The 24,745-nt window shown below is 50.5% G+C and overlaps 2 protein-coding genes across 12 annotated transcripts in view; one reads left to right on the top strand and one right to left on the bottom strand.

Annotated features, from left to right (window-relative positions):
• Positions 1 to 10,549: 10,549 nt before the first annotated feature.
• Positions 10,550 to 23,992, top strand: EDEM2 (ER degradation enhancing alpha-mannosidase like protein 2). Its single transcript, XM_078613850.1, has 11 exons — positions 10,550 to 10,800; positions 12,317 to 12,427; positions 13,696 to 13,735; positions 14,085 to 14,190; positions 14,689 to 14,814; positions 16,169 to 16,380; positions 18,141 to 18,282; positions 18,976 to 19,100; positions 21,309 to 21,453; positions 22,672 to 22,793; positions 23,467 to 23,992. Exons 1-11 carry the CDS (start codon positions 10,604 to 10,606, stop codon positions 23,974 to 23,976), a joined length of 1,836 nt encoding a protein of 611 aa, XP_078469976.1. The 5' UTR covers positions 10,550 to 10,603; the 3' UTR covers positions 23,977 to 23,992.
• RECQL (RecQ like helicase) overlaps positions 23,297 to 24,745 on the bottom strand; it is a 24,194-nt gene continuing 22,745 nt past the window's right edge. For all 11 annotated transcript variants that reach the window (XM_078613838.1, XM_078613839.1, XM_078613840.1 and 8 more), the window contains one exon: positions 23,297 to 24,616. In XM_078613838.1, coding sequence (XP_078469964.1) covers positions 24,458 to 24,616 — 159 coding nt within the window. In that variant the 3' untranslated portion in view covers positions 23,297 to 24,457. The remainder of the gene's footprint in view (positions 24,617 to 24,745) is intronic.

Below are 24,745 nucleotides of genomic sequence, written 5' to 3'. Positions count from 1 at the left end.
GCCATTGAGGCAGACTCCATCTCCTCAGCAACCTGCGACCACCACCCTTGCAGCGCCTCACAGCTCTCCGAACCTCCGAGTGAAGGCTGCGGTAAGCCTTCTCATTCTCTGATGTGGGATGCTGTAGACGATTAGAGTGCTCTTGTTGCTTTTTGTCAGCCAGCTTGAACACCTCCTCTGTCAGCCAGGGTCTTTGGGGAGGTTTTGACCGTGTACCCAAAGCAGCCATTGCAGCTGCCTGAGTCACAATCCTAAACCTCACCCATTTACCCTCAACATCTGGAGGAGTTGGGGACGATGTGAACCCCAGCCGCAAGAGATGATGAATTCTAGCTTGCAACTTTCATCAGCTAGCTGAGACCAGGCAAACTTAGATTTGAATGGGGTCCAGGGTGTACACCTACCACCGGAGTGGAAGAATGGCAGGCGCATCTTACAGATGACTAGTCGATGGTCAGAGGGCAGATCAGCTCCATGGTAGGTCCTAGTGTTAAGGACACGGGCCCGCATCCGCTGGTCCATCACTATGTAGTCCAGCACATGTTGTTGCTTGGACCCGGCATGCATCTGTAGTGGTGATACGCGCTGGTAGTAAGGATCGTGGGGTAGCGCGTGGTGATTGGCTGTGTGTTGGTGACGCGCGCTGACGGTGAGGGATCTTAGGTCAGCGCGGGGTCATGGGTTATGTGATGGTGATTGGCTGTGTGTTGGTGACGCGCGCTGACAGTGATGGATCGTGTGGCAGCGAGTGGGGATTGGTTATGTGCGCTGGCACAAGAAGGGATCGTGTGGCAGCGAGTGATGATTGGTCGGTTAGGGTGGGTGCTCGCATCGCGGTCCGCATAGGCTCCGTCTCCTTGGAGCGGAGGGTTATATAAGGCGGTGCGCGCGGGCGCTCGAGGAGAAGTTGGTGACCAGTGAAGACGGAAGACGGAGGAGGAAGAGATAGGGCCCTGAGACACCTAGTCCCGCTGTCCTTGTGGGGACCGGGGCCCTGTGTGGCTCAGAGGCGGGACCTTGGGACCCGGGGGCCGGACGTCCGTGTGAGGACCGGGCCACGGGACCCAGTGGTCGTGATCCGTACCCAAGCTGGGGTGGGTCTAGAGGTTCCCCCGGATGCTACAGGGCTGGAATGCCCGTGTGTGTGTAGCCGGGTGGAACGTGTAGCGTGAGCAGTAGTTACCACCCGTGTCAGGTGGAACGTGTAGCGTGAGCTGTAGTGACAACACGTGTTATTGTGACAACCCAAGTGTGAATAAAGTGTGTTACCCGTCAAGTGGTTTCCCGGCGTAGTTTACTATACTTCACATCCATGATGTTGTGTGGATGCGCCGATGCTGGAACAGCGTGTTGGTAATTACAGGGCAATGGGCTGCACACAAATCTAGCAGCCTCCTACCGTTGTTATTGAGCTGATCTGGCCCATGCCTTCTAATCACTGCAGACCAGGCACCAGCATCATGGCCAACTCGAGCATTGAAGTCACCCAACAAGATGATTCTAGCCCGAGGGGCCACTTTAGCTTGCACCTGTGACAGGAAGTCATAGAAGGCATCTGACTCATCGGCCTTGCCTGCATCCCTCCACGGATGTTCATCTATGGTCGGGGTATACGTAACCATGACCACCACTCCTCACCTCCGGTTGATGAGAAGGTGAGTCCAAAGTAGCCTGGGGCTTACAGCTTCCCACATTTCACCGCCATGCTCCCATGCCCCCTTGATTCAAGCCACTCCCTGTTCATACTCTTTGGTTCTTTTGGTAAAGTCACGTAGGTATAAAATAAAATAAATCACGACGTTTCGATCGCAACACAAGCGGTCATCCTCAGGCAGAAATATATATATAATCCAGCAGTGGAACCGCTGAACTAGCGAGAGAGCAGTTACAACAAGGTTATATATTTGGTGATGGGCAAGCAAGTGGGGTCTGAGCTGGAAAGGAATTCCACCCCCGGACGCAAGCATGTCAGTTGTGTTAATGGGGGAGATTAGGGAGAGAGGGATTAGGGAGGGAGATTAGCATGAATGAGCTTCCGTAGCTGCATGAGAGTTTCATGCCCGCATATGTGCACAACAGTGACTTTACCGAAAGAACCAAATAGTATAGATTCCTGCAGTCACGAAAGCTTCAAATCAAGATTGATATCACTCCCCGTTGTTTGGTAGTATCCTGCCCCAAGTAGAGGACTGTCAACCCCTCATGGTGGCATGAGCCAGAGCCAGTCCACCGGACCTCCTGATTACCACAGAGATCCAGGCAGTAGTGGTCTAGCTCATGACAGAGGAGTGGCAGCCTCTCCTCCGCAGTGAGCGTTCGAACATTTCACGTGGCCGTAGTGGCTTTTTGTTGTTTCTGGAGGAGCCCCGAGGGTAAAGATTCAATCTGCTGGCTCCGCCAAATGGGGTTTGGCCAGGAGACGTCAAAGACGCCTGTCCCCCCGGGGCCTCCGGCACAAGCTTATTAATAAAAAACTTTATTCGTGGTTTAGTGGAAATTAATTGAAGCCCCTCTTACCCATCCAGAGCCCCCATTTGGCCGCTGTGGTGGTTACAAACGCCATGAGGGGAAAGGCCAATCGGAATTGACCATCTCCCCCACAGCACTGTCCACGACAGCATTGCCCGTCCGGCACCACGAGGAGGTAGGGGGTTGTTTTGCCACACATACACACATTGACGTACACACATGTAATGTGCGACTTCCGCGACAAGTCGTGTAGAGGGCACTCTTCTTTATTCCACGTACAGCAGAGGCCAACGTTATCGGCCTCCACTCCAAGTGCACACTTAGATATGAATGTTCTACAGACTACATATGTAATAATCTTTCTTGAGACGGCTTCGGGATCAGTCCTTTTATTTCCACTCCACAATACACTTCGCTCACTCACTCTCCGATGCTGGCAGACAACGGAGAGAGGACAGACATCGCACCAAGTCCCCACCGCGCACGTGGCACCCCCGAGCCCCGTCCGCGCGTGACCCTGCTCTTCTCAGTTTCCAGTCTGCTCTCGATCGTTCTCCCTCACTCTCTCTTAATACCTTCGTCACGTGGTTCCCCCAGCCAATCGTCCATGGACAGCTTCGACCATTCTCGATGGTTCCCTGTCAATCCCGGGACCACGCCCCTCATCCGGCTCCCCATTAGCTGGGGCCCCGAATGGCTAGGCCAATCACTCCTGATGCCATGTCGTGATCACGCCTGGGCCATGGTCCCTATCTTAACCCTTATTGGCTACAAGCAGGACCGGCAAGCCAATCCCCACGTGAACCCTCTATGGCTGTTATTACATCACCCCCCTCCCCGGTGAAAAAATGTAGCCGTCTCGGCTGGGAAAAGGGTGAAGAACCAATCCCTCAACATCTTATTAGGGCACCAAGGTGCGTTTAACAATTCGAGGGTGAACCGGCGTCCCCGCGCCTAACAACATTTAAAACAGTCACCCATAATAAAAAAATCACACATACATTAGGGCGCCCCTGCAGCGCAGTAACGACAGAGAAATCAGCGAAACGATCAAACGTTAACGAAACGGAAGAGATTTCGACCGCGTACGCGACGCGGGACCCTCTCCGCTCCCAGCGCAAGGTCGCTTTGCTTCCGGATGGACAGGAGGTGGCAGGCTCGAAGAAGAAGTCGGTTGTTGGTGCTTGGTCACGTCCAGGGCGGGCCCCGTTGGAGGGGGGGCAGCGGGGGCTTCCTCAGCCCTCAGAACCTGTTCATCTGCAGGAGGCACAACACAGTCCCCCCTGGGATCAACGGGCGTGTCAAGCGGCGTAGTCGGCCCGGCAGAACCCGGCAGGTCAGCTATTGGGGATGAAGGACCGACACGCGTGTCAACATAGGGTTTAAGTCGCGAGGAATGAACATACCACCGACGTTTTCCGTATTGAACGCAGATACTTTGCGAGTTCCGGACATCTACCAGCGTCACAGGCCCCCGCCATGGCCTGTGCAGTTTAGGGGATGTGCCCGCCAGTACCTGGGGGCAGTGGAGCCACGCCAGGTCTCCCACTGACCAAGGCATGCGAGTATGCGATCGACGCGCGTACCGTTCGTTCCTTGCCTGAGCACGGGCCGTCGCACACCGGGCAGCCTCTCGCGCCTCCGTTACTCGTTCAAGCGAGTCACGCACGTGGTCAGGCAGGGAGCGGGACGGTTGTTTACTCGGCGTACCCAGTTGCACATCGATGGGTGGAACATTTTCACGGCCATACATCAAAAAAAATGGTGAGTATCCCGTGGACGTGTGCGGAACCATGCGGTATGCCGCCAAGACGCCTGGTATGTGCAGGTCCCAGTCAGTTTGCTTTTCACTGACCGTGTGACAAAGCATAGCCGAAAGGGTATGGTTGAATCGTTCCACCATACCATCTGTTTGTGGATGGTATGGGGAGGTGCGAACTTTCTTTGTACCTAGCGCGTCACAAACCTCCCTAAGCAATTTAGAGGAGAAATTCCGGCCTTGATCTGTGAGCAGCCTTTCAGGTGCCCCCTTGTCCATGACATACCCGTTCAAGAAAGCGTCGGTGATGGACGCTGCCATTTGGTCGGGCAGAGGCCAGCCCATCAGCCATCGAGAAAAATATTCCACCCCGACCAGAAGGTATTTATTGCCCCTAGCCGACGGGGAAACGGCCCCAGAATGTCGAGAGCCACTAATTCGTTGATACGGGACACTTCAATGGAACGCAACGGTGGTACATAGTGGTTCCGAGGCGGCTTCCTCTTCGCACAATCATGGCATGAGCGTACAAAATCATTGATGTCTGCCGTCATACCGGCCCAGAAAAAATCCTTTTGCATCGCGGCCACAGTCTTTTGGACGCCGAGGTGCATCAACTTATCAGCGTGCAGAGCACGGAGCAGGTCGTAGCGAAGCGAAGTAGGCACCACCAAGCATGGTCGGTCAGACACCCCGTCGGTACACATTAACAATCCCGACCTACCCCGGAACATCTGCCACTTCCAGCCCGCCAATTGCGATTTCTGTTTCCCAACCAATTTACGTAGCGGAGACAGCGAGGAATCGGCCTCCTGCTCGTGCAACCAGACCGCGTGCGGCAGCCGTAAGGTATCATCGGTGTCCACCGACACCTGCTGGTCCTCCTCCTTCGCTTTCGCCCCTGCCTCGTCCTCATTCGCTATCGCCCCCATAACCGGGCAGGGCGACGTGGGCGGTGCGGCGCAGCGGTGCGTGCCCGTCAGGCAAGTGCACGGAGGAACGGGCGGCAGCCTTGAGAGCGCATCAGCGTTCGCGTGACGGGCCCCCTTTCGGTACGTTATATCGAAGGAAAATTCCTGTAACGATTCCAACCACCGGGCCAATTGGCCTGACGGCTGATCCAATTTGAGGGAATATTGCAAAGCCGCATGATCAGTGCGGACCATGAATTTCCGTCCATACAGGTACGGTCGGTACAATCGAACAAAATGGACAATTGCCAAAAGTTCCCGCCTTGTCACGCAATATCGCGTTTCCGCAGGGGACAGAACCCTGCTGCCGTACGCCACCACCCTCTCAACCCCGTCCTTACGTTGCGACAAAATGGCCCCAATGCCGATATCACTAGCATCCGTATCAAGGATGAACGGCTGCGAAAAATCTGGGTAATCTAACGTAGGCGCCGTGGAACTTTCTTCCTCCGCCCCCCATTTAAACCTTTGATTTTTGCCAGTCAGAACGTGTAATGGTTTCGCCAACGTCACAAAGTTCTTAACGAAGCGCGATAATAGGAAGCGAATCCAATAAACCGCCGAACATCACCCACCGAGGTGGGTGTGGGCCACTCACGTACACACTTCGTTTTCAGAGGGTCAGTGGATACACCGTCCGAACTGACAATATGACCCAGGTAACGGACGGAGTGTTGCAGAAGGTGGCATTTCTTCGGTTTAAACTTAAGGTCAGCCGCATGCATTCTTTGAAAAACTGTCTCAAGGCGTTGGAGATGTTCCTCGAATGTGCGGCTAAAGACAATTATATCGTCTAGATATATGAGGCACGTTTCCCACTGCAGTCCCGCCAACACCAATTCCATGAGCCGCTGAAACGTGGCCGGAGCCGCGTTCAGGCCCATCGGCAACCGATTAAATTCAAAGAGGCCTTGCGGCGTGCGGAATGCCGTTTTGGCTTTTGACTCGTCATCGAGGGGAAGCTGCCAGAAGCCCGAGGACAGGTCAAGGGTGGAAAAGAATTTAGCACCCGATAAAGCATCCAATGAGTCATCCATCCTCGGTAAGGGGTACGCGTCCGCTACCGAAATTTTGTTAAACACACACATACATAGAGTCACACACACATGGACCTACACACACATCGACCTACACCAGGGGTCGGCAACCAAAATAACAAGAAGAGCCATTTCTTTCCAATTCGGTACAAAATTCAGTATTTCAAGAGCCGCAATGCATCTGAGTACATACGTACATATCGTCAAGAAGCAGCCCGTAAAGAGCCGCATGCGGCTCCAGAGCCGTAGGTTGCCGACCCCTGACCTACACACACACGTATGGACTTACACAAACACACATATCGACTAACACACGCACACATGGACTCACACACACATGGAACTACGCACACACATATGGACTTACACACACACATCGACTGACACACACACACATCGATGTAAATACACACCGCACACACACACATGGATGTACACAAACAAACAAAGCGACTGTCACACACATTGACTCGCACAACGAAGACAACAACCATTCACCACTAAGTGGTGTTGACGTCACCATGACGCTTGTGCCAGGCTATGTGCACCTTGAGGCCACGTGAAGTGTCGAACGCCTGCTGGCAGGAGGTCACTGGGCAGACTCAGCTGCCACAGGTCGACTGACAAGAAGACTGGCTGATACACAACCTGTGCCCCCTACTGTGCCAACTTGCTGTGCTTTAGTCACCCGGCGCTCCGCTCGTAGTTGTGAGCATCGCTCATCCGCCCTCCGTTGTTGTTGGAGGGCGACTGCTTCCAACTGCAACTGCCCAGAGGCGTCTTTCACGAGCCTCCTCCACAGAGGCCGATCTTGACACCGCTGGTACCAGTCATCGGCAAGTCCACTCAGCTCCACGTCCTCCTGTACCACATCACTCCATCTCTTCTCTAGCCCGTGCCGCACCCGTTTAGCCCCCTCTATCTGGCCGATCAAAAGCTGTTTAGGCGTGCAGTGACTGGGCATGCGGGCTACATGACCCAGCCAACGTAGCCTTGCCTGCCGGAGGAGCTCACCGATTGGACTTTGCCCAAATCTTTCAAGGATTTTTGAGCTTCTCAGGATGGATCGTAGGCAGGCCAGCCCAAATGTTTCCAATCGGTGAAGATGCTCCATTAGGGGGGTTCACGTTTCGCAAGCGTAGAGAAGGAAGGGAATGACCAGGGGCGGTTTCTTCATTAGGGCGATTGGGCGACGCACCACCAATCTCATTCAACCACAGTTACGCTAGGCGTTACTGTGCCTCTGGATATAGTCCAATCAGCGTCATGTCACGTTCTGTGGAGTACCGCCTCTTTTTGGGCGATTTCACTCCGGCCGAGAATCGCCCAGAGTGTTCCCATAGACTTATATTCAAAGATGTTTTTTTTTCGAACGGCGGGCGCTGAAATGCATTCTCTTTGGCTTCCGGGAGGGCTCGCACTAACGTGCTTACGTCATCATACGTAAGCACGTTTCAGTCAACAATATTATTTGTCGCCACCTAGTGGAATCTTTAATAAAAGAAACTGAGTGGATTGTAATAATAGTGAGTATAGAAACAAACAAGATGTATTGTTAAGAGGCACTTTATTTTTCATTAATATTAAAGAAGTGAAGTTGCCTTTACATGCTTAAGCTGTTAATTTATCCATTGCATGAGTGGACCTTATCCTTATCAATCATCCAGACATTTGCCCCCCCTGAGAGATTTTGCAGCAGCCGCCACTGGGAATGACCGTGGCCGGAGCGACAGACTGAGTAGCTTCCACACAGTGTTACGCAACCGATGAAAAGATAATGCCGCTCGACTGATTCTGAGTGAGACCTCTGCTGTGCACACAGCGGACTCCGCTCACCAGCAACACCGCGCAGCAACACCGCGCACCAACCAGCACACACAACTGCAGCAGCGCCCACAACGACCCATCGTAACAAGTCCCGGCCACCGAGCCACCCGTATTAAATCAACGTCCCACAGCAACCGGCCCCCCGCGAAGCCCCCCCAGCCCTGGCAAACACAGACCACCTGTGGCTCCCAGCAAACGCTTAAAACCCGACCAAGGCGAATGCTGAACACCCCGCCAAAGAAAACACCGAACACACTGCGCCCTCATACACGGGTAGCGCTCACCTAAATAAACTAATTTAGTCCCGCATCACACCACAAGCCCTTCAACCAATCACGCACAGCCCTATCGACTGCCTCTCAACCCACGCCAAGAGGCCTGCCCTGACTGGCCAATTAGTGTCCTACTCCCAGTCAACGCCAGACTTTGTGGTGCCTTGGCTTCCGGAGATGGGGGGGTTGGAGGATCTCCCCCCCCCACTAACAGCTTACCCCCGCTTACTCATATTATCTCAGCCACCCCGGCTCACCCTGGTGCGACAGCATTTGTCCACATTGTTACATATACTAATTTAGCTATCGCAGGGGTTATTTTTGGCCTTTCGCGGGTATAATGTATCCGGAAGTCCTGTATTATTGGCTGATACTGTGGTACGGGGCGGGCGGGCGATGCGAGACAGTCAGTGGCACCTCCACCTTTGAAACGTACCCGCCACCATCATTTGCTCAGCCAATGACAGTGATGTACAGAGCCAAACAGACCTCATCCCCGGCGATTCGATTATGATTGGAAATCCCTTTTAACAAAAAAAAGTTAACCAGGTGAGAACTCACGAGGCCAGGATAGTTTCAGGCCCCACCTTAAAGAAACCATTACCACAGAAATTAGATTAAGGGCATCACTAACATCACAAATGTGCTAGAGCCCTCTGAGAATGCCCCAGATTGGGAGCACAGCAGATCCTCCAACCTCGTCTCCCACTTCTGCCATGTAGAAGTACATTATAATGAACTCTTGAGTACAGTGCTTAATACTTACCGTTACAATGTAGTTCTATATTTATTAAATCATGTTTACCATCTGTATTATTAACACTATTACCAATACCCCAATACAGCCCACATATTTATCATACAAAAGTGAATGCTGTCGGGAACACATCCCCATATATTCAATGGTCTGACCATTTTTAACACTGATTTGAGGAGCACTCACTTCCCCAGGAAGGCATCTTCAGCACTAAGCAAGATCTGCATGCACACTCGCCGATAAAATAATTAGTTTAATTCCGGAATCCTATACAACAGTATATAAAGCACTGGACAGGAAAGTTTTCCCAACGCAACTTTATCGAACGCGTGTTTTAACGATACAGTGTACCTCATAACGTCTGTTTCCGAAACATGGGGCTTAGGGTTAGAGTTTGATGCTGCAAGATTCTCATCTCCGTGTCGTGAGAGTGCTGCATCCATTGGAACGTATAAATGAATCGACTGTGAGACCAATATATTTACCATGTATGTTTGTGTATGTTTTGTTGTGTGATAATGTAACATACTCAACACGCACAACGGCATATAATATTTTTTAGGACAAAAATATTATATTTAATTACCAATTGCTTAATGGTGGCATGCAATCATCTGACCCATAGGTGGCAGCCATCTCAAGCCAGAGGACGAGAGGACTCTAGCCGCCACGCATATAAAGGATTTATAGTGAAAAACTTAGTTTTTACGGGTTATACTTGTTGTTTGCTTTTTTGACTACTTGTGTTGTGGTTATTGCAAACATGATGCCTTGAATAAAGGTGTCAGTTTTGTACCAGTTTAAAAGGGTAAAAACCTACTACTATATTTTGCCACTGGTAAAAGAGATCTCATAGTGTAAATGCTTACCCCGAGCTCTCAATACTCTGATATTGCACTGTGTTTGAGTTGTACGCCTTCTGGTGTCATCTGGTCCAACACCAATGGGGACTAGGCTCTAAAGAAAGCCGTCTCGGGTGTGGACCAATCAACTTCAAGGACAGTGCATATTATTATCATTATCAGAGTTGCTTCTTTTTGTTTGCTTTTTTGACTACTTGTGTTGTGGTTATTGCAAACATGATGCCTTGGATAAAGGTGTCAGTTTTGTACCAGTTTAAAAGGCTAAAAACCTACTACTGTGTACACAATTTTATCTTCACGTAAAAAGTCGGCGTATTGTCCGTCCGCATATTTATTTAGATACTAAACAACGACTCCGAACCATGATTTCACGCTGACAAATTGAAGTCAATCGAACACCGACTGCGAGGCACGCGCTACGTGCCCCCCCCACAACCACGTGGCCTGCACGCACAACCACGTGGCCTACACGCACAACCACGTGGCCCCCTAGCACAACCACGTGGCCTCCTCGCACAACGACGTGTCCCCCCCACAACCACGTGGCCTACACGCACAACCACGTGGTCTCCTCGCGCTCAACAGCAGCAGACGCGGAAGTGGAGGCCGGTGGGGAAGAGGTCACGTGACGCGGCGTCCTGATCCGCGATGGACGCCGCGCGGCGGCACCCGCGGTCCGCTCCGGGCGTCTCGTCGCCGTGCGGTCGCCGCCTCCACCACCTTCACCTCCACCCCCCCCGCCGCCTCCGCCTGCTGCTCCCGTTGTTGCTGCTGCTGCTCATCGCGGCGGTGACGGCGGCGCTGGGCGCGCAGGCCGAGCTGCCCGCGCGCCTCCACTCGTACAGGTACCCCGAGGCCTCTCCTGCTGCTGCTGCTGCTCCTCCTGCTGCTGCTGCTCCTCCTGCTGCTGCTGCTCCTCCTGCTGCTGCTCCTCCTGCTGCTGCTGCTGCTCCTCCTGCTGCTGCTGCTCCTCCTGCTGCTGCTGCTCCTCCTGCTGCTGCTCCTCCTGCTGCTGCTGCTCCTCCTGCTGCTGCTGCTGCTCCTCCTGCTGCTGCTGCTGCTCCTCCTGCTGCTGCTGCTCCTCCTGCTGCTGCTGCTGCTCCTCCTGCTGCTGCTGCTGCTCCTCCTGCTGCTGCTGCTCCTCCTGCTGCTGCTGCTGCTCCTCCTGCTGCTGCTGCTCCTCCTCCTGCTGCTGCTCCTGCTGCTCCTCCTGCTGCTGCTCCTGCTGCTCCTCCTGCTGCTGCTCCTGCTGCTCCTCCTGCTGCTGCTCCTGCTGCTGCTGCTCCTCCTGCTGCTGCTGCTCCTCCTGCTGCTGCTGCTCCTCCTGCTGCTCCTGCTGCTGCTCCTGCTGCTGCTGCTCCTGCTGCTGCTACTCTTGCTCCTGCTGCTGCTGCTCCTGTTGCTCCTGCTGCTGCTCCTGCTGCTGCTGCGCGCTTGATGTTAGCGGCGCTAGGGTCGCGATCTCGATGTGGAGGTGGTCTGCGGCTGGCCACGGCGAGTGGGAGAGGGGAAGGGCTTCAAGGAGACGGAAGCTCGTCGTCGTTTTGCTGTTCATCAGTTGAAGGAGCGTGTACCCCACAGCAGTGGTTTGGGTTGCATGGCCACGATCGCGCTACTTCGGCTTGCCTTCATCAGAATATTTATTTATACTGGAGGAATCTGATGAGCTTTAAAGCTCTTTTTGCACAGATGTCGAGTAGATGTCCAGAGAATGGGTGAGTGAGAGAGTGGGAGATGGAATCCAACCTGCACGTCTGCATTGCAAGTCCAAGTGAGCTAAGGGGCCGTCCATAAATGACGTCACGCACCTGGGGGGGTGTTGTCAGACATTTGTGATGATGTGTGACGAGGGGGGTGGGGTGAGAAATGTGACGTCACATCAAAATGCGCAACTTTAGATAAATATAGGCAACACGTTCTACCTAATTTAATTAGACTTTTTTATAAATGTTTTCTCCTACAACATCAGAGTGCAGCGCCGCATTAAATACACACTACAATGACAATAGTTTAAAGCGATTTGAAGCATATTTTATTTTCAAAATATAAATGTTTTTTGGGGGGCGGGGGGCAGAGCTTTGTGACGTCATATTTGAGGGGGGTCTGACTTTTTGTGACGCCGTGTGACGGGGGGGGGTCAAAAATCGTACAAAATCTCGTGACGTAATTTATGGACGGCCCTTAACACCCCGCGTGTGGTGGGGTAGAGTCTGGGTATGTTGAAACCCCATGCTGTGGACCAATGGACTAAGCCCATAGATACACGCATAGATACATAGACTCGGATATACATAGAGACACGTTCATAAGAGATACAGAAACCCGTACAGGTCACAATTGCACTGCTGTCGTGTATTCTAGGTCGCGAGTCAAGGCAATGTTCTACCACGCGTACGACAACTACATGCACAACGCCATGCCCTTCGATGAGCTGAGACCTCTTACGTGCGATGGACAAGACACCTGGGGCAGGTGCGGATGGTTGCGCTTAATATGGGGTGGGGGGCGGGGATGGTTGTTGGTAGTTCAGAATCAGAATCTTTTATTTAGACTGGAGGAATCCGATGACCTCTGAAGCTTCTTTTCGCAGATGTCCTGAAAGCCCATCCGTGCCTCCTGCTGTGCTGTCCACGTGTCGGGGCGTGAGCGACGGCCGACGCTGAGTTGTGGGACACGGAAGGTGCTCGTGTGGGGAGCGATGGCGAAGCGGTTAGCGCGCTGCACTATGAACCCCGCGAGCAGAGTTCGATTCCGGCTCACGGCCAACGCCAGTGACGATTATCTGAATCGGTCCTGGGCCTCCCATAAATCAATTCGGCCTCAAATGAATACCTGGTGTGATTTGTAAATATCGCCACTGGGGATACAAAGATGGCTGGGCGTGGTGCTAACCACCCACCCCCTCGTGTGCCATGCTGGCCGACTCGCTAATAGCACTTGCCCCCAACAGTTGGTTAAGGCTATACGGGGGATCTTTGTTTTTGTGTGACAAGTACTGTCACGTTTTTGAGAGAGGGCTTTTGCTACGATTACCAAATTTAAGAGTGTGGCGTTGGCAGCAGCAGAGCCAAACTGGCCCTGGTGATCACATTTTTTATATCTATTTTGCACTCCTATCGTTTTTTTATTGTTTGCTGCTGTAACTTGCTAAGCGGCCCCTCCTGGACACTTATTCAAATAAAGATTCTGATTCTGATATTAAGAATGAAAATTGCTGACCCGCCCCTACTGGACATCAAAAGAGCTTCACAGCTCATCGGATTCCTCCAGGATAAATAAAGATTGTGATTCTGAAACGCATGCATGAAGTATTTTAACTTGGAACAGTTGTGTGCGATATTCGGTTCGCCCAGTGCCTGGAGGGTTTGACTAACTGCCAAAGTGTTTTACAAACAATTGAGGTTTACCATCTCAACGCATTCTGCTCATCTACCAGTCGATTTCAATTGGACCCACTTCGGTATTGCAAAATGTCAGTTTGAAAAATAATTTCACCTTTCTTGACAAGCTGACATTCAGTTATATCAACGCTAAATTTGTTTTAACATAAAGTCGATGTTTTATCTGGTATCGATATGTCAGTGTAACTGTACACTGCAGTCAAATTGCGTATCCTTCAAACTGCTGCGATGGTATCTAATGTCGGTCTTGCTGCGTGCTCGCATGCACGCTCACCAGCGACAGGGTTGTCTGGTAGCCAAACAGTAATGTACAATAATTGATTCTTGTCTTCCTTGTAGATTTTCTCTTACTTTGATTGACGCGTTGGACACGCTTCTGGTAAGGAATATCCACCCGTACGCAGCGTGTCGTTGGTGTAACCTTTCGCTTTAACTTTGAAAAACACTGGCTCATCACGGTGCTGCACAGTTACCTTATGGTTAAAGGTGACGGTAGTGTAATTAATAGACAATTATACAGCTACAGCTGTTAGTGTTGCTGGTTAGCGAGTGTGATGTAAAATTCCACCACCTCGGTTGACCGTGCACCAGCGTCAAATTGCTTTCATGTTTCACCTATGCATAAGTGTCACAAAAACGTATGCTCTTACCCCTCCAACCCCCCTTTATCTCCTTGCCCTGTACCTCCTCACCTGCTGAACCCCCTCACTCTCCCCTGTGCCGCGTAGGTTCTGGGAAACACTACCGAGTTCCAGAGAGTCTCTCTCTTCCTGGAGGATGCAATCAACTTTAATCAAGATGTCAACGTATCCGTTTTTGAAACAAATATCCGTGGTAAGCTACCAAGCTGTGCGATGTGTAAATGTGTCCACGTGGTGTTAATGCGTTGTGTGCCTTAAAAGCAGAACACACAGCCACACACAGCCCGAGTGGCGAATGTATGCATGCATGTTGAACTTCTTTCCACTGTACGTAGCTAACCGTGCTAATCGGAGGTGCGGTTGGAGAAAGCGGGATCCTATATAATGTGAGTGCATTGACTCCACTATTATCATCTCTATAGTATCCGTACTTATTATCAGGGTTCCCCATGACCAGTGCTTATCTGGAGGTAGCCTCCTGGAAGTACGTACATTTATTTTCACGTGGTAGCATATTTGTCCGATCATCCGCTTTAACCTGCGGTCCTCCACACTGCTAAAAAGCAAGTGATGCGTGAAACACCGATAGAGACCCCCCCCCCCCGCCCATATAAGCGTGTAGAAGAGGAGTGTTGCTGTAGCGGCGGACGCCCTGGATTGCGTCTTATTGGTGCTGACTGTTTCTCGGCAGTGGTGGGTGGCCTGCTGTCTGCACATCTGCTGTCCAAGCAAGCGGGCGTGGAGCTGGAGGACGGATGGCCCTGCTCAGGGCCACTCCTCCGCATGGCTGAGCAGGTCGCCAGAAAACTCCTGCCCGGTATAATTTGGTGTTTTGAAACCTGTTCAAGTCGAAAGGTCGCCACAAATGTTTAAACCCCCTGTTGTTACGGCGACGGTCCTAGTTTTGTGAATATTGAAACGTGCGAGCGAGGCGTTTTGTGGAAAGCTTTCGTCCGTTCATTCGTGAAACACAAATCCCCAGCTGCTGTTCCACTTCAAAGGTCCACTCTTATCATTCTCCCAACATCTTCGGGCAATGACCTCTGGGTGCCACTGCAATGTTTGTCTCAGTAGCCCGCTCCCTCCACCATCCTGAACATGTGCCCAGCCATCGCAACTACATCCGGAATGCATCTTCGACTTTTTTGTTCCGCATTAAATGTCCCAAGTCCGCTAACCCTGTTCTGCCATAACATTTCTTGCATCTTCTGCATGTACCGGTTTTCAAAAGGTATAAACTTTATTTATTTATTTACTAGCTCGATGCAATCAGTCGATATACATGGCATGGTGGATTAACAAAGGTCTGTACAATTTTATCAGCACATGGGCCCCTCTGGATCAATATCTTCCAGCAGCACCTGTTTAATCAAACAAACCGTGGTCAGCAGGTTGCTGATCTTGCAGATCAGGCGATCGATTTCTCAACTCTGACTGAACTTAGTGGGCTGTGGAAAAATGATTGAAAGCAGGGAAAACGTGTGGGTTCGCGAGTCGAGACGCTGGAAGCAAGTTACAGTAGAATGTGGCGTGAAATGGATTTGTAAGAGGGATGCTGGATTTTCATTGCAATCGTAGAACTCATATACCTACTTACAGACAAGACTCAGCAGCACGAACCCAGAGTGAGAGAACTAATGTTTTGGACTTTGGCTCATGGTGTGACGGGTAAATAATACTGCAAAACACGCACACACACACAGGCTCACACCAATCAATTCCAACCCCTAAACAAAGATTTCCAACCACAAAACAAAGCAAATTATTTCTAAGGCCCTTAGAATTATTTGCGTCTTAAGGCGCGATTTGAGAAAAAAGAGGGTGAGTCAGCAGAGCGAACATCTGGAGCAGTGTTCTTAATTGCAAGACCTGCAGGCCACTGGCGGCCCCTGGTGGCCTTTAGTGCAGCCCCTGATGTGCAGCGCCTGACAATACACAAATGTGAAAACAGCCCCATCGTGCCATCAAACCCAATGGTTTCAAATGTGTGGCGGTCCTCACACTGATGTGGCCCCCCCTCTGAAAATTAGTGAAGAATACTGATCCGGTGGAAGTGAATTCTACAGCCTGGGGGCCACACTATGAGGCCCGGTCACCCACCATCATCATACAGAGACGCAACCTCGGCACACACAGCAGCACACGCCGCTGACTTGCGTCCCCATGTGCAGCGTTCCAGACGGCGACGGGCATGCCATACGGCACGGTGAACCTGCGGCACGGCGTTCACCCCACTGAGACGAGCGTCACCTGCACGGCCGGCGTGGGAACCTTCATTTTGGAGTTCTCCGCGCTCAGCCGGCTCACCGGAGACCCCGTCTTTGAGGACACCGCTCGCACAGCTCTGCTTTCTTTGTGGACAACACGCTCAGACATCGGTTTGGTGGGTGCCCGTCCCGCTTTTTGTGGCTTGAACCGTGATACTTTATTTTTATGGATTACAGAGATGCCTTTATGGCCAAAGCCGTTGATGTCACCACCACTGTTGCACCTCATTGTCAACGCTTTTCACCCTTTGCCGGATCCCACAGTTGCTGCACAGTAGGCACGCAGTGACCTCCAACTTCTGCCCTGACAGTCTCATCCGACCATATGGTCTTAAGTCTTTTCCTTGGTTTGCCAGATTTGTGGAAACTACTCCAATGCCTGTCTCGGTAATTGGCCTTCCCCCATTCTGCACACGCGTATCCAACCCAGTGCCAACCTTTTACGTCGAATCATCTCGACAACATTCACCTGCTGTGTTCTCTTTCCCGGCATTTCACAGCATCTGTCTCAGGCATCTGTGCTCAAATGCCAACAACTATTCCTTTGAGCTGCTTAGCATCCAGCTCTGATAAATACAGAAATACAGATGAGTGCTTCCGCTTCAAATACCCCTTTCTTTAGAAACAATGCAAAGTATAAGCTTTACCTGAATTGATTTTTCATGAAAAAAATCAAGTATATAATTTATTTCTCTGAATCGGTGGCAGCTGATGCACATCACACCCTATCACCTATTGACGAATGCGTCACCGAGAAGAGGTTTGTGTCTAGGTGGCAGGGGTTTAGACCCTACTCTGGGTTGTGCCACCAGTTCGTACCTTTGCTACCATCAAGGGGCCTTGCCCTGTTTGTATGTCTCAATAAGGCTACTGCCAAGTGCTTCTTTATGCGGCCAGAAAACTCTGGGTGGGAGTGGTATCATACAACAGACCTGACTCCCTTTTGATAACTTGAGGGACCCATCTGGAGTCACGACCCACGCTATGAGAACGCTGCTCTGGTTGTTTTCGTCCGCTCTCGTCACGAGTGCGTCTCTCCGTGTAAGATTTTTAGTTTCCCATTGTATGGTGAGCCACTGTAGAATCATTGTGCAGATGTTTATGGTAAAAAGTGCTTCTCTTTAATGGCCGCTTCACATTCTAGAACACGTGGGACTTTCTTTCGGGTTGTGCTTGACCACTGCAAAAAGGTGTCCCCTACCCATGTCCTCCTGTCCTGACATGAACCTCCATCCTGCAGCGGTCCCCAACCTTTTTGGCACCAGGAACCGGTTTCGTGGAAGACACTTTGTTCACGGACCGGGGAGGGGGGGGTTGATCATTGGGTCTTTCCCCCTTTTCAAAGAAGCTCTCCAGCGACATTTGTTTTTGACTCATTTTGGCTAGAGGTTAGCTTGTGGGTTTACCAAAACTGTGACTGAGACAAGTGCGCAGTGCGGGAAAGAGGCGTGGACGGAAGTGGTAAATAAAATAATGGGCAGGCCACGCGTGGACTCACCGCTCACCTCCTGCTGTGCGGCCCGGTTCCTGACAGGCCACGGACTGGTACCGGTCCGCGGCCCAGGGGTTGGGGACCCCTGCTATACGGCACATCTTGTCCAAAAAGGTGCAGAGAAGGTGCAAGCCAGTAGCGAACCTCCTTCATTTGCATTTTCTGCACAGACTTCGGCCAGTTTGAACCACTTTCAATGAATCATTTGGAAGATAAAAGTTGTGGCCACTGAAGGAACGATACAGTACAGTCTAAATCCACCCGTGAGATGCACGTGACAAGTAAATGAAAAAAAACGAAGCCGCAAAATATGCATGCATCCTTGCATCGTCTTTGCAGCCAACACACATGGCCTTTGTGTATTTTATTTGTTCTCACCTTTAGGTTGGCAACCACATCGATGTGAAGACGTCGGCCTGGGTCGCGCAGGATGCGGGGATTGGAGCTGGAATCGATTCATACTTTGAGTATTTAGTCAAAGGGGCCATCCTGCTGCATGAACCAGAGTACATGGAAATGTTCAAAGGTATTTCCATGGTGACTGGAGGAATGAACACGATACCTTGGGCATGCTATAGTGATTGTGACAACAGTTGATCATCGATAATCAGGCACGCGATTATCTGGCTTCCAACATTCTGTCTGTCCCGGGCCGATGTGGCAAAACTGCTCCAAAGGCTGTACCAGTCTGGCGATCGGCACTGGCACCATGTGCGTGACAAAAAAAGTAGCTATGCTTGAAACTTGATTTTAGAGATACAATACATTATAAACATCCATCAACTTAAACAATAAAAATACTGCACGTATATACATTTGTCATGACTAATAACTACAGTAATAACAAAATACAGTGCGATCCGTCAAAGTGTGTGTAATATGACGTAACTTTTTACAGGATTTTTATTTTTGTCTATTTGTATGTTTATGCCAATTTCATATTGTACACAAATGGAAAACACTAAAATCATATACACAACACCTAAAAACAATGCTATACAAGAAAGTGCAAAAATAAGCTATTTGAAATAATGATTAGTGATTATCCGGCGATTTTGAAAACCCGGCGCCTCCTTCCCACCGAAGCTGCCGGATAATAGATCTACTTATTTTTTTTATATTTTGGTTTAATCTCTTCACGATGTGTGTAGTTTATACCCAGCAATTTTTTTTTATCAATGAACAGTACAGTCAATGATTTGCATGCGTTTCGTTGCAGAGTATTCGGAAGCAATTGAGAAGTACATGAAGCACGATGATTGGTATGTGTGGGTTCACATGAGCAAGGGGACTGTTTCAATGCCAGTCTTTCAGTCGCTGGATGCCTATTGGCCAGGACTACAGGTACGCACACTCTTCATCACAGTGGGACCCCACTGGTCCTTATAGAGCTCGTTCCTCGAGGTCCAGGGTACGATACTTCGTGGGCTCAGGTTGTGTGTGTGTACAATAAGGTGGATTATACTGGTAGGAACGAAGTGGACCAGACCACCAATATATTAATGTGTCCGTCCGTCCGTGTATCAACATCGCCCCCTACTGCAAACACTTGGCATGACCCTGTCCGACAAGATGGTCGCCTGCTCCCCCTGCGATCTGTGAACTAAACAAGATGGCCGTCGCTTCCGGCGCCTCACGGCGAAACTTTAAACTTCGCTTCAAATTTACTTTACTGAAACGCAGCACGTTTTTTTTAACACAGATACATTTATTAACACAGAGACGAGATACATTTAATCGCCTTATTTGTGCACGAAAAGCACGGCGCGAGGCCTAGTGCGGCAGGCTTCGCGAGGCCTAGTGCGGCAGGCTTTGCGAGGCCTACTGCGGAAAAGGCATCACGAGGCCTACTGCAGAGAAGTCTTCGCGAGGCCTACTGCAGGGAAGGCTTCGCGAGGCCTACTGCAGAGAAGGCTTCGCGAGGCCTAGTGCGGCAGGCTTCGCGAGGCCTACTGCAGAGAAGGCATCGCGAGGCCTACTGCAGAGAAGGCTTCGCGAGGCCTACTGCAGAGAAGGCTTCGCGAGGCCTACTGCAGAGAAGGCTTCGCGAGGCCTACTGCAGGGAAGGCTTCGCGAGGCCTACTGCAGGGAAGGCTTCGCGAGGCCTACTGCAGAGAAGGCTTCGCGAGGCCTACTGCAGAGAAGGCTTCGCGAGGCCTAGTGCAGAAGGCTTCGCTAGGTCTACTGCAGAGAAGGCATCGCGAGGCCTACTGCAGAGAAGGCATCGCGAGGCCTACTGCAGAGAAGGCATCGCGAGGCCTACTGCAGAGAAGGCTTCGCGAGGCCTAGTGCGGCAGGCTTCGCGAGGCCTACTGCAGAGAAGGCTTCGCGAGGCCTACTGCAGAGAAGGCATCGCGAGGCCTACTGCAGAGAAGGCTTCGCGAGGCCTACTGCAGGGAAGGCTTCGCGAGGCCTACTGCAGAGGCTTCGCGAGGCCTAGTGCAGAAGGCTTCGCTAAGTCTACTGCAGAGAAGGCTTCGCGAGGCCTAGTGCGGCAGGCTTCGCGAGGCCTAGTGCGGCAGGCTTCGCGAGGCCTAGTGTGGGAGGCTTCGCGAGGCCTAGTGCAGAAGGTGGTGGTGGGGTGGTGGTGGTGGGGTTGGGTGGTGGTGGGGGGTGGTGGGGGGGTGGTGGGGGGGTGGTGAGGGCTGGTGTTGAGGGTGGTGTTGGGGGGTGTTGGGGGGGGGGGGCTGTCAACTGGTGTAGGAGGCGGTGCACTTCTCTGCTTCAATTTTGTTGCGATTTATTATCTGCACACAAACAAAACCACCGAGAAGTAAGACGCGCCACCCAGCCCTGCCCCCCCCCCCGCCCTCTCCCCCCACCAATATTTGAGTGATATTATAATTAAAAACAATGATGCAGCACCCCCGCTTTTACATTAGTAAGCAAATCACAGCAAGATGAGTTTTTTGCACACTACGGGCAACACATTTTCTCCAGTCACTGCCTTAAACCCGTTCAGTCGACCGAGTGGAACAACAGAATAGGCGGCTAAATACGGACTGAGTGGCACATAGAACACATTCCTGCGGAGGGAGCTGGTAGGAACGTTGGGTTGCTCGGTCAATGGCCAGGGTCAACGGCGGCGTGGTGTATTCCGCAAATATGCCCGACTGTGAGGGCGGGCACAAGCCGGCGTGAGTAGGTTAAACGTTGAGTTTTATAAGGACACCACGGGGTGACCAGCCCCTCCCCACCCAGCCCCTCCCCACCCAGCCCCTCCCCACCCAGCCCCTCCCCACCCAGCCCCTCCCCACCCAGCCCCTCCCCACCCAGCCCGGTCGATATCCCTGTACCGGTACTAAGTATTATTCCTACCAGCCCACCCCGCAGGGTCCTGTTAACAACATCAGGCAAGACAATTACCAATGTTTTTTGCTGTTTATTTTTCTGGAAAAAAATCACAAAATTTGTCTCCCAATAAATGAATAAAATTGAATAAACCTCCATTGTGCTGACCGTGACACAACGGCATGATCCCAACGATAATGGAAGTTGATAAAAAAAAAAATTTGGTGAGAAATCTATGTACGGCTTGTGTCCCATTTTCAGAGTTTGGTGGGAAATATCGACAGTGCCATGAAAACCTTGCACAACTACCATCAAGTGTGGAGGCAGTTTGGTGGCCTCCCAGAGTTCTACAACATCCCACACAGCACCACCGTCGACAAGCGGGAGGGGTACCCTCTCCGCCCAGGTAAGCACGGGGTTGGCTGCTTCTGCATGTAACGAGGGCTGATTAATTAACGTCACTTTAAATGGTGGACCATTGCTGTCGGAATTACAGAATCAGAATATTTATACTGGAGGAATCTGATGAGCTATAAAGCTCCTTTTCACAGATGTCCAATAGGGGTGGGTAAGAACGTTAGAGTAACATACAATACAAAGATGACAGTAGCGCAAAGTACAAGATAGGTAAACAAATCACCCACAACGCATACAGATACAACTAAACCATCCCCATCCTACCAGGCGAAGCCCACCAAGGTATTAACTTATTTTTCAGAAGCGACCTGGCCACAACTGATAGCTCAACAAAGTGGCTTATCATTTGGACATTTATAGCAGCAAAATAATGGAAATAATCTCAATGCATGTTCCTAAATGTGGAGAGAAAAACTGGAGGACCCGGACAAAAAATCCACACGACCATGGGGAGAACATGCAAACTCCAAATATACAGGCATCAGGGTCGGGATCGAAACCCCGACCTGTATACCGGGCGAGGAGATAACATCACACCACCGTGGTGCCCCTTAAATAAATTAATAAAATATGTTCAAATTTCATCATCAATTCCCAAGCTTCTGAAAGGCAATAAAACAGAAAAAACGGTTCCAGATTCTACTTTGTACAATTCCCATGATAAAAGGCTTTGACCATTTGAATGAGAGTCTGAGGTGGTCTGTAATGCTCGACTCGTGCAATACTATCTTATCTAGGCTGCAGCTATTCTTAGCTTAACTATTCCAGATTCAAGCTGGCCAGAATGGTGATTTCATGCCAATTCCAGCCAGCCAGAATCGTGCTTGTTATGCGGTGCTGATGGTCGTGCGCGTGCAATGGGCCTGATGCCGTCCGGATTCTCGCATGGCGTTCATGCGGGAAGAGTGAGCCCGTGGATCTTCCTGGCATCGCCGTTGTGAAACATACGACCACCGATGCCTGTGTAATACGTTTCAGTGACGATGCTGGTTGATACGGGCTGGCTGGTGTCGACTGGAATCGTACTTCTCAGTGAGAGTTCGGAGCGGACGTTTTGTCTAGTGACGTGATGCTTGACGCACGATTGGAATAGTCAGCCACAGTACAATGCCTCTGTCATCTGTCTCCACCTTTTCAAGGCGGCACACCCCCTTGCTGCCTGTGCTGTGGTTGCTAATCGTATGCAGCGCTCGTGTTAATTCCGCAGAGCTTGTGGAAAGTGCCATGTACCTCTATCGAGCGACCAAGGACCCCTTTCTGTTGGATTTGGGCCAGGACATCTTGGAAGCCATTGAGAAGAATGCTCGCGTGGAGTGTGGATATGCAACGGTAAAGGATTTATTGCAGGATGTTGGTTGCAATTGGGCTCATGAACAAGTGCATCAGAAATCCTATTTACCACATTTCCCATGGGTGTATATGATTTATCACTGCCTCTATTCCAATAATCATTTTCAAGTGCAAGACAAAATACCCCTGCTATCAAGTTATTTGCATCAGATGCAACTAATAATAAAGATGCACAAAGGCTTTGCATAGGAATACATTTAACACTTCACTCAGAATAAAGGATGTTGTACATTATTAGACTTGGTGAGTGGAATAATTGTATACCCCACTCACCAATTTGTCCACACACTTCCATTGTGTTTTTCTTTGTCTTCGTGAACCTGACTCCATTGTTATTAGACTTTGGTGAGTTGAAATAATTCTTAGTGTTTGTTCATAACCGTTCCCAATGAAGTTGTGTGAATTGCTACCGATGAGTATTTTAGCACAAACACGGCCGAGCTCGACCTATTGAGCATCAGTCGTGAATAAACACGAATTAGTTTTCTGCAAAAATGTAATTTTATTCTGGAAGTCTTGACCGCACGTAGACAGTAACATCACACTCACCATAAATACACCGATTTAACAACAATGTTATTTGTTTAACCGTTAACAAACAGTAAACTTTGTACATTTGAGAGCCTGTTCCAAAAGTATTTATTATTTGCAGGTAAAAAATGTTCAAGATCAGAGACTGGAAAATCGAATGGAATCGTTTTTCTTGGCCGAGACCACAAAATATCTCTATCTCCTGTTCGACCCGGACAACTTCTTACACAACAGTGGTGAGGTATCGGACAGTGTGTCCACTCCTTTTGGAGAATGCATCCTCGGCGCAGGGGGCTACATCTTTAACACAGAAGCCCACCCCATCGACCCAGCGGCTCTGTATTGCTGCAGTCATTTTAAAGACGAAACTTTGACCCTGAAGAGATTGTTTGAAGAAGCTGTGAATGCAGCGCCCAAAGACAATGCAGGTGGTTACACACCGTCAGACTGGAGTCAGGTTGACAAAGACGAACACAATGGAAGTGTGTGGACCAATAGCAGCAAACCTCAAGAAGTGGGGGCCAAAAGGAAATCTGGCCATAGAAGAACAACGGCCATAATGGGATCGCCAAGCCAGCCATACACCGCAAAGCTGTCTGTTTTAGGACAAATGTTTGTTGACAAGGAATAAAAATCCTGTATCATTACTTGATGCTTGTTGTGAATGTTGCAGTAACTACCATAGACCAAGCCAGACACTGCCACTGATTTTTGTTTTATTGGACTAGGATTTGGTTTTCCTTTTAAGAGTAACGTGGCTGCTTTTGCACTGGGTATATAACCCAAAACGTACACGCTTTTACTCGCCGCACAAATGTCTCGCTATAATAATAGCAACTGACATTTTAATGATGAACGTACAAAGCAAACAAAAGTGAATCTTATTCAATTTGAAAAAGGTTCCAGTTTTAATAAAAAAAAAACTCCCAATGGAAGAACAGAACTGACGCCATTGTAGGTTATTCTGAAAACAATGTAAAATTAACATTACCAATATTTAAAAAAATGGGTTTAAATCACACCTTCCGAACACTTGAAAGGTAGCATTTGGGTGACTTGACTTCTCGCTACAGTCGTAGTCGTAGGAGTTTTAGCGTGGCCTGAATCCAGAATCACTCCAGCAGGATGACATCGCTGGCTTTGCTCCGTTTGGGCTTGCCGCAGCTCCCCTCGGAAGAGGCGCGCTTGCTCGCGTTCTTTGCGCCGCTAGCTGTGCCGCTCGTGTTCTTCGCGCCGCTAGCTGTGCCGCTCGCGGTGTGACCAGAGTCCGCCTGTTTAAACACGTGGTAAAGACACCGTTACAATCACACAGGCTTCAGGCCTGTTACGCGAATCACGAATGAGCGTTGCTGGGTTCGCGAGCGCATTTTGATCGATTTACTTAAAACCGAGACCTCGCA

The sequence above is a fragment of the Lampetra planeri genome, chromosome 42 (genome assembly GCF_965212315.1).
Source record: "Lampetra planeri chromosome 42, kcLamPlan1.2.h2, whole genome shotgun sequence".
NCBI classification, from domain to species: domain Eukaryota; kingdom Metazoa; phylum Chordata; class Hyperoartia; order Petromyzontiformes; family Petromyzontidae; genus Lampetra; species Lampetra planeri.
Note: the sequence above shows the minus strand (reverse complement) of the source record. Positions and strands in the feature narration are given on the sequence as shown.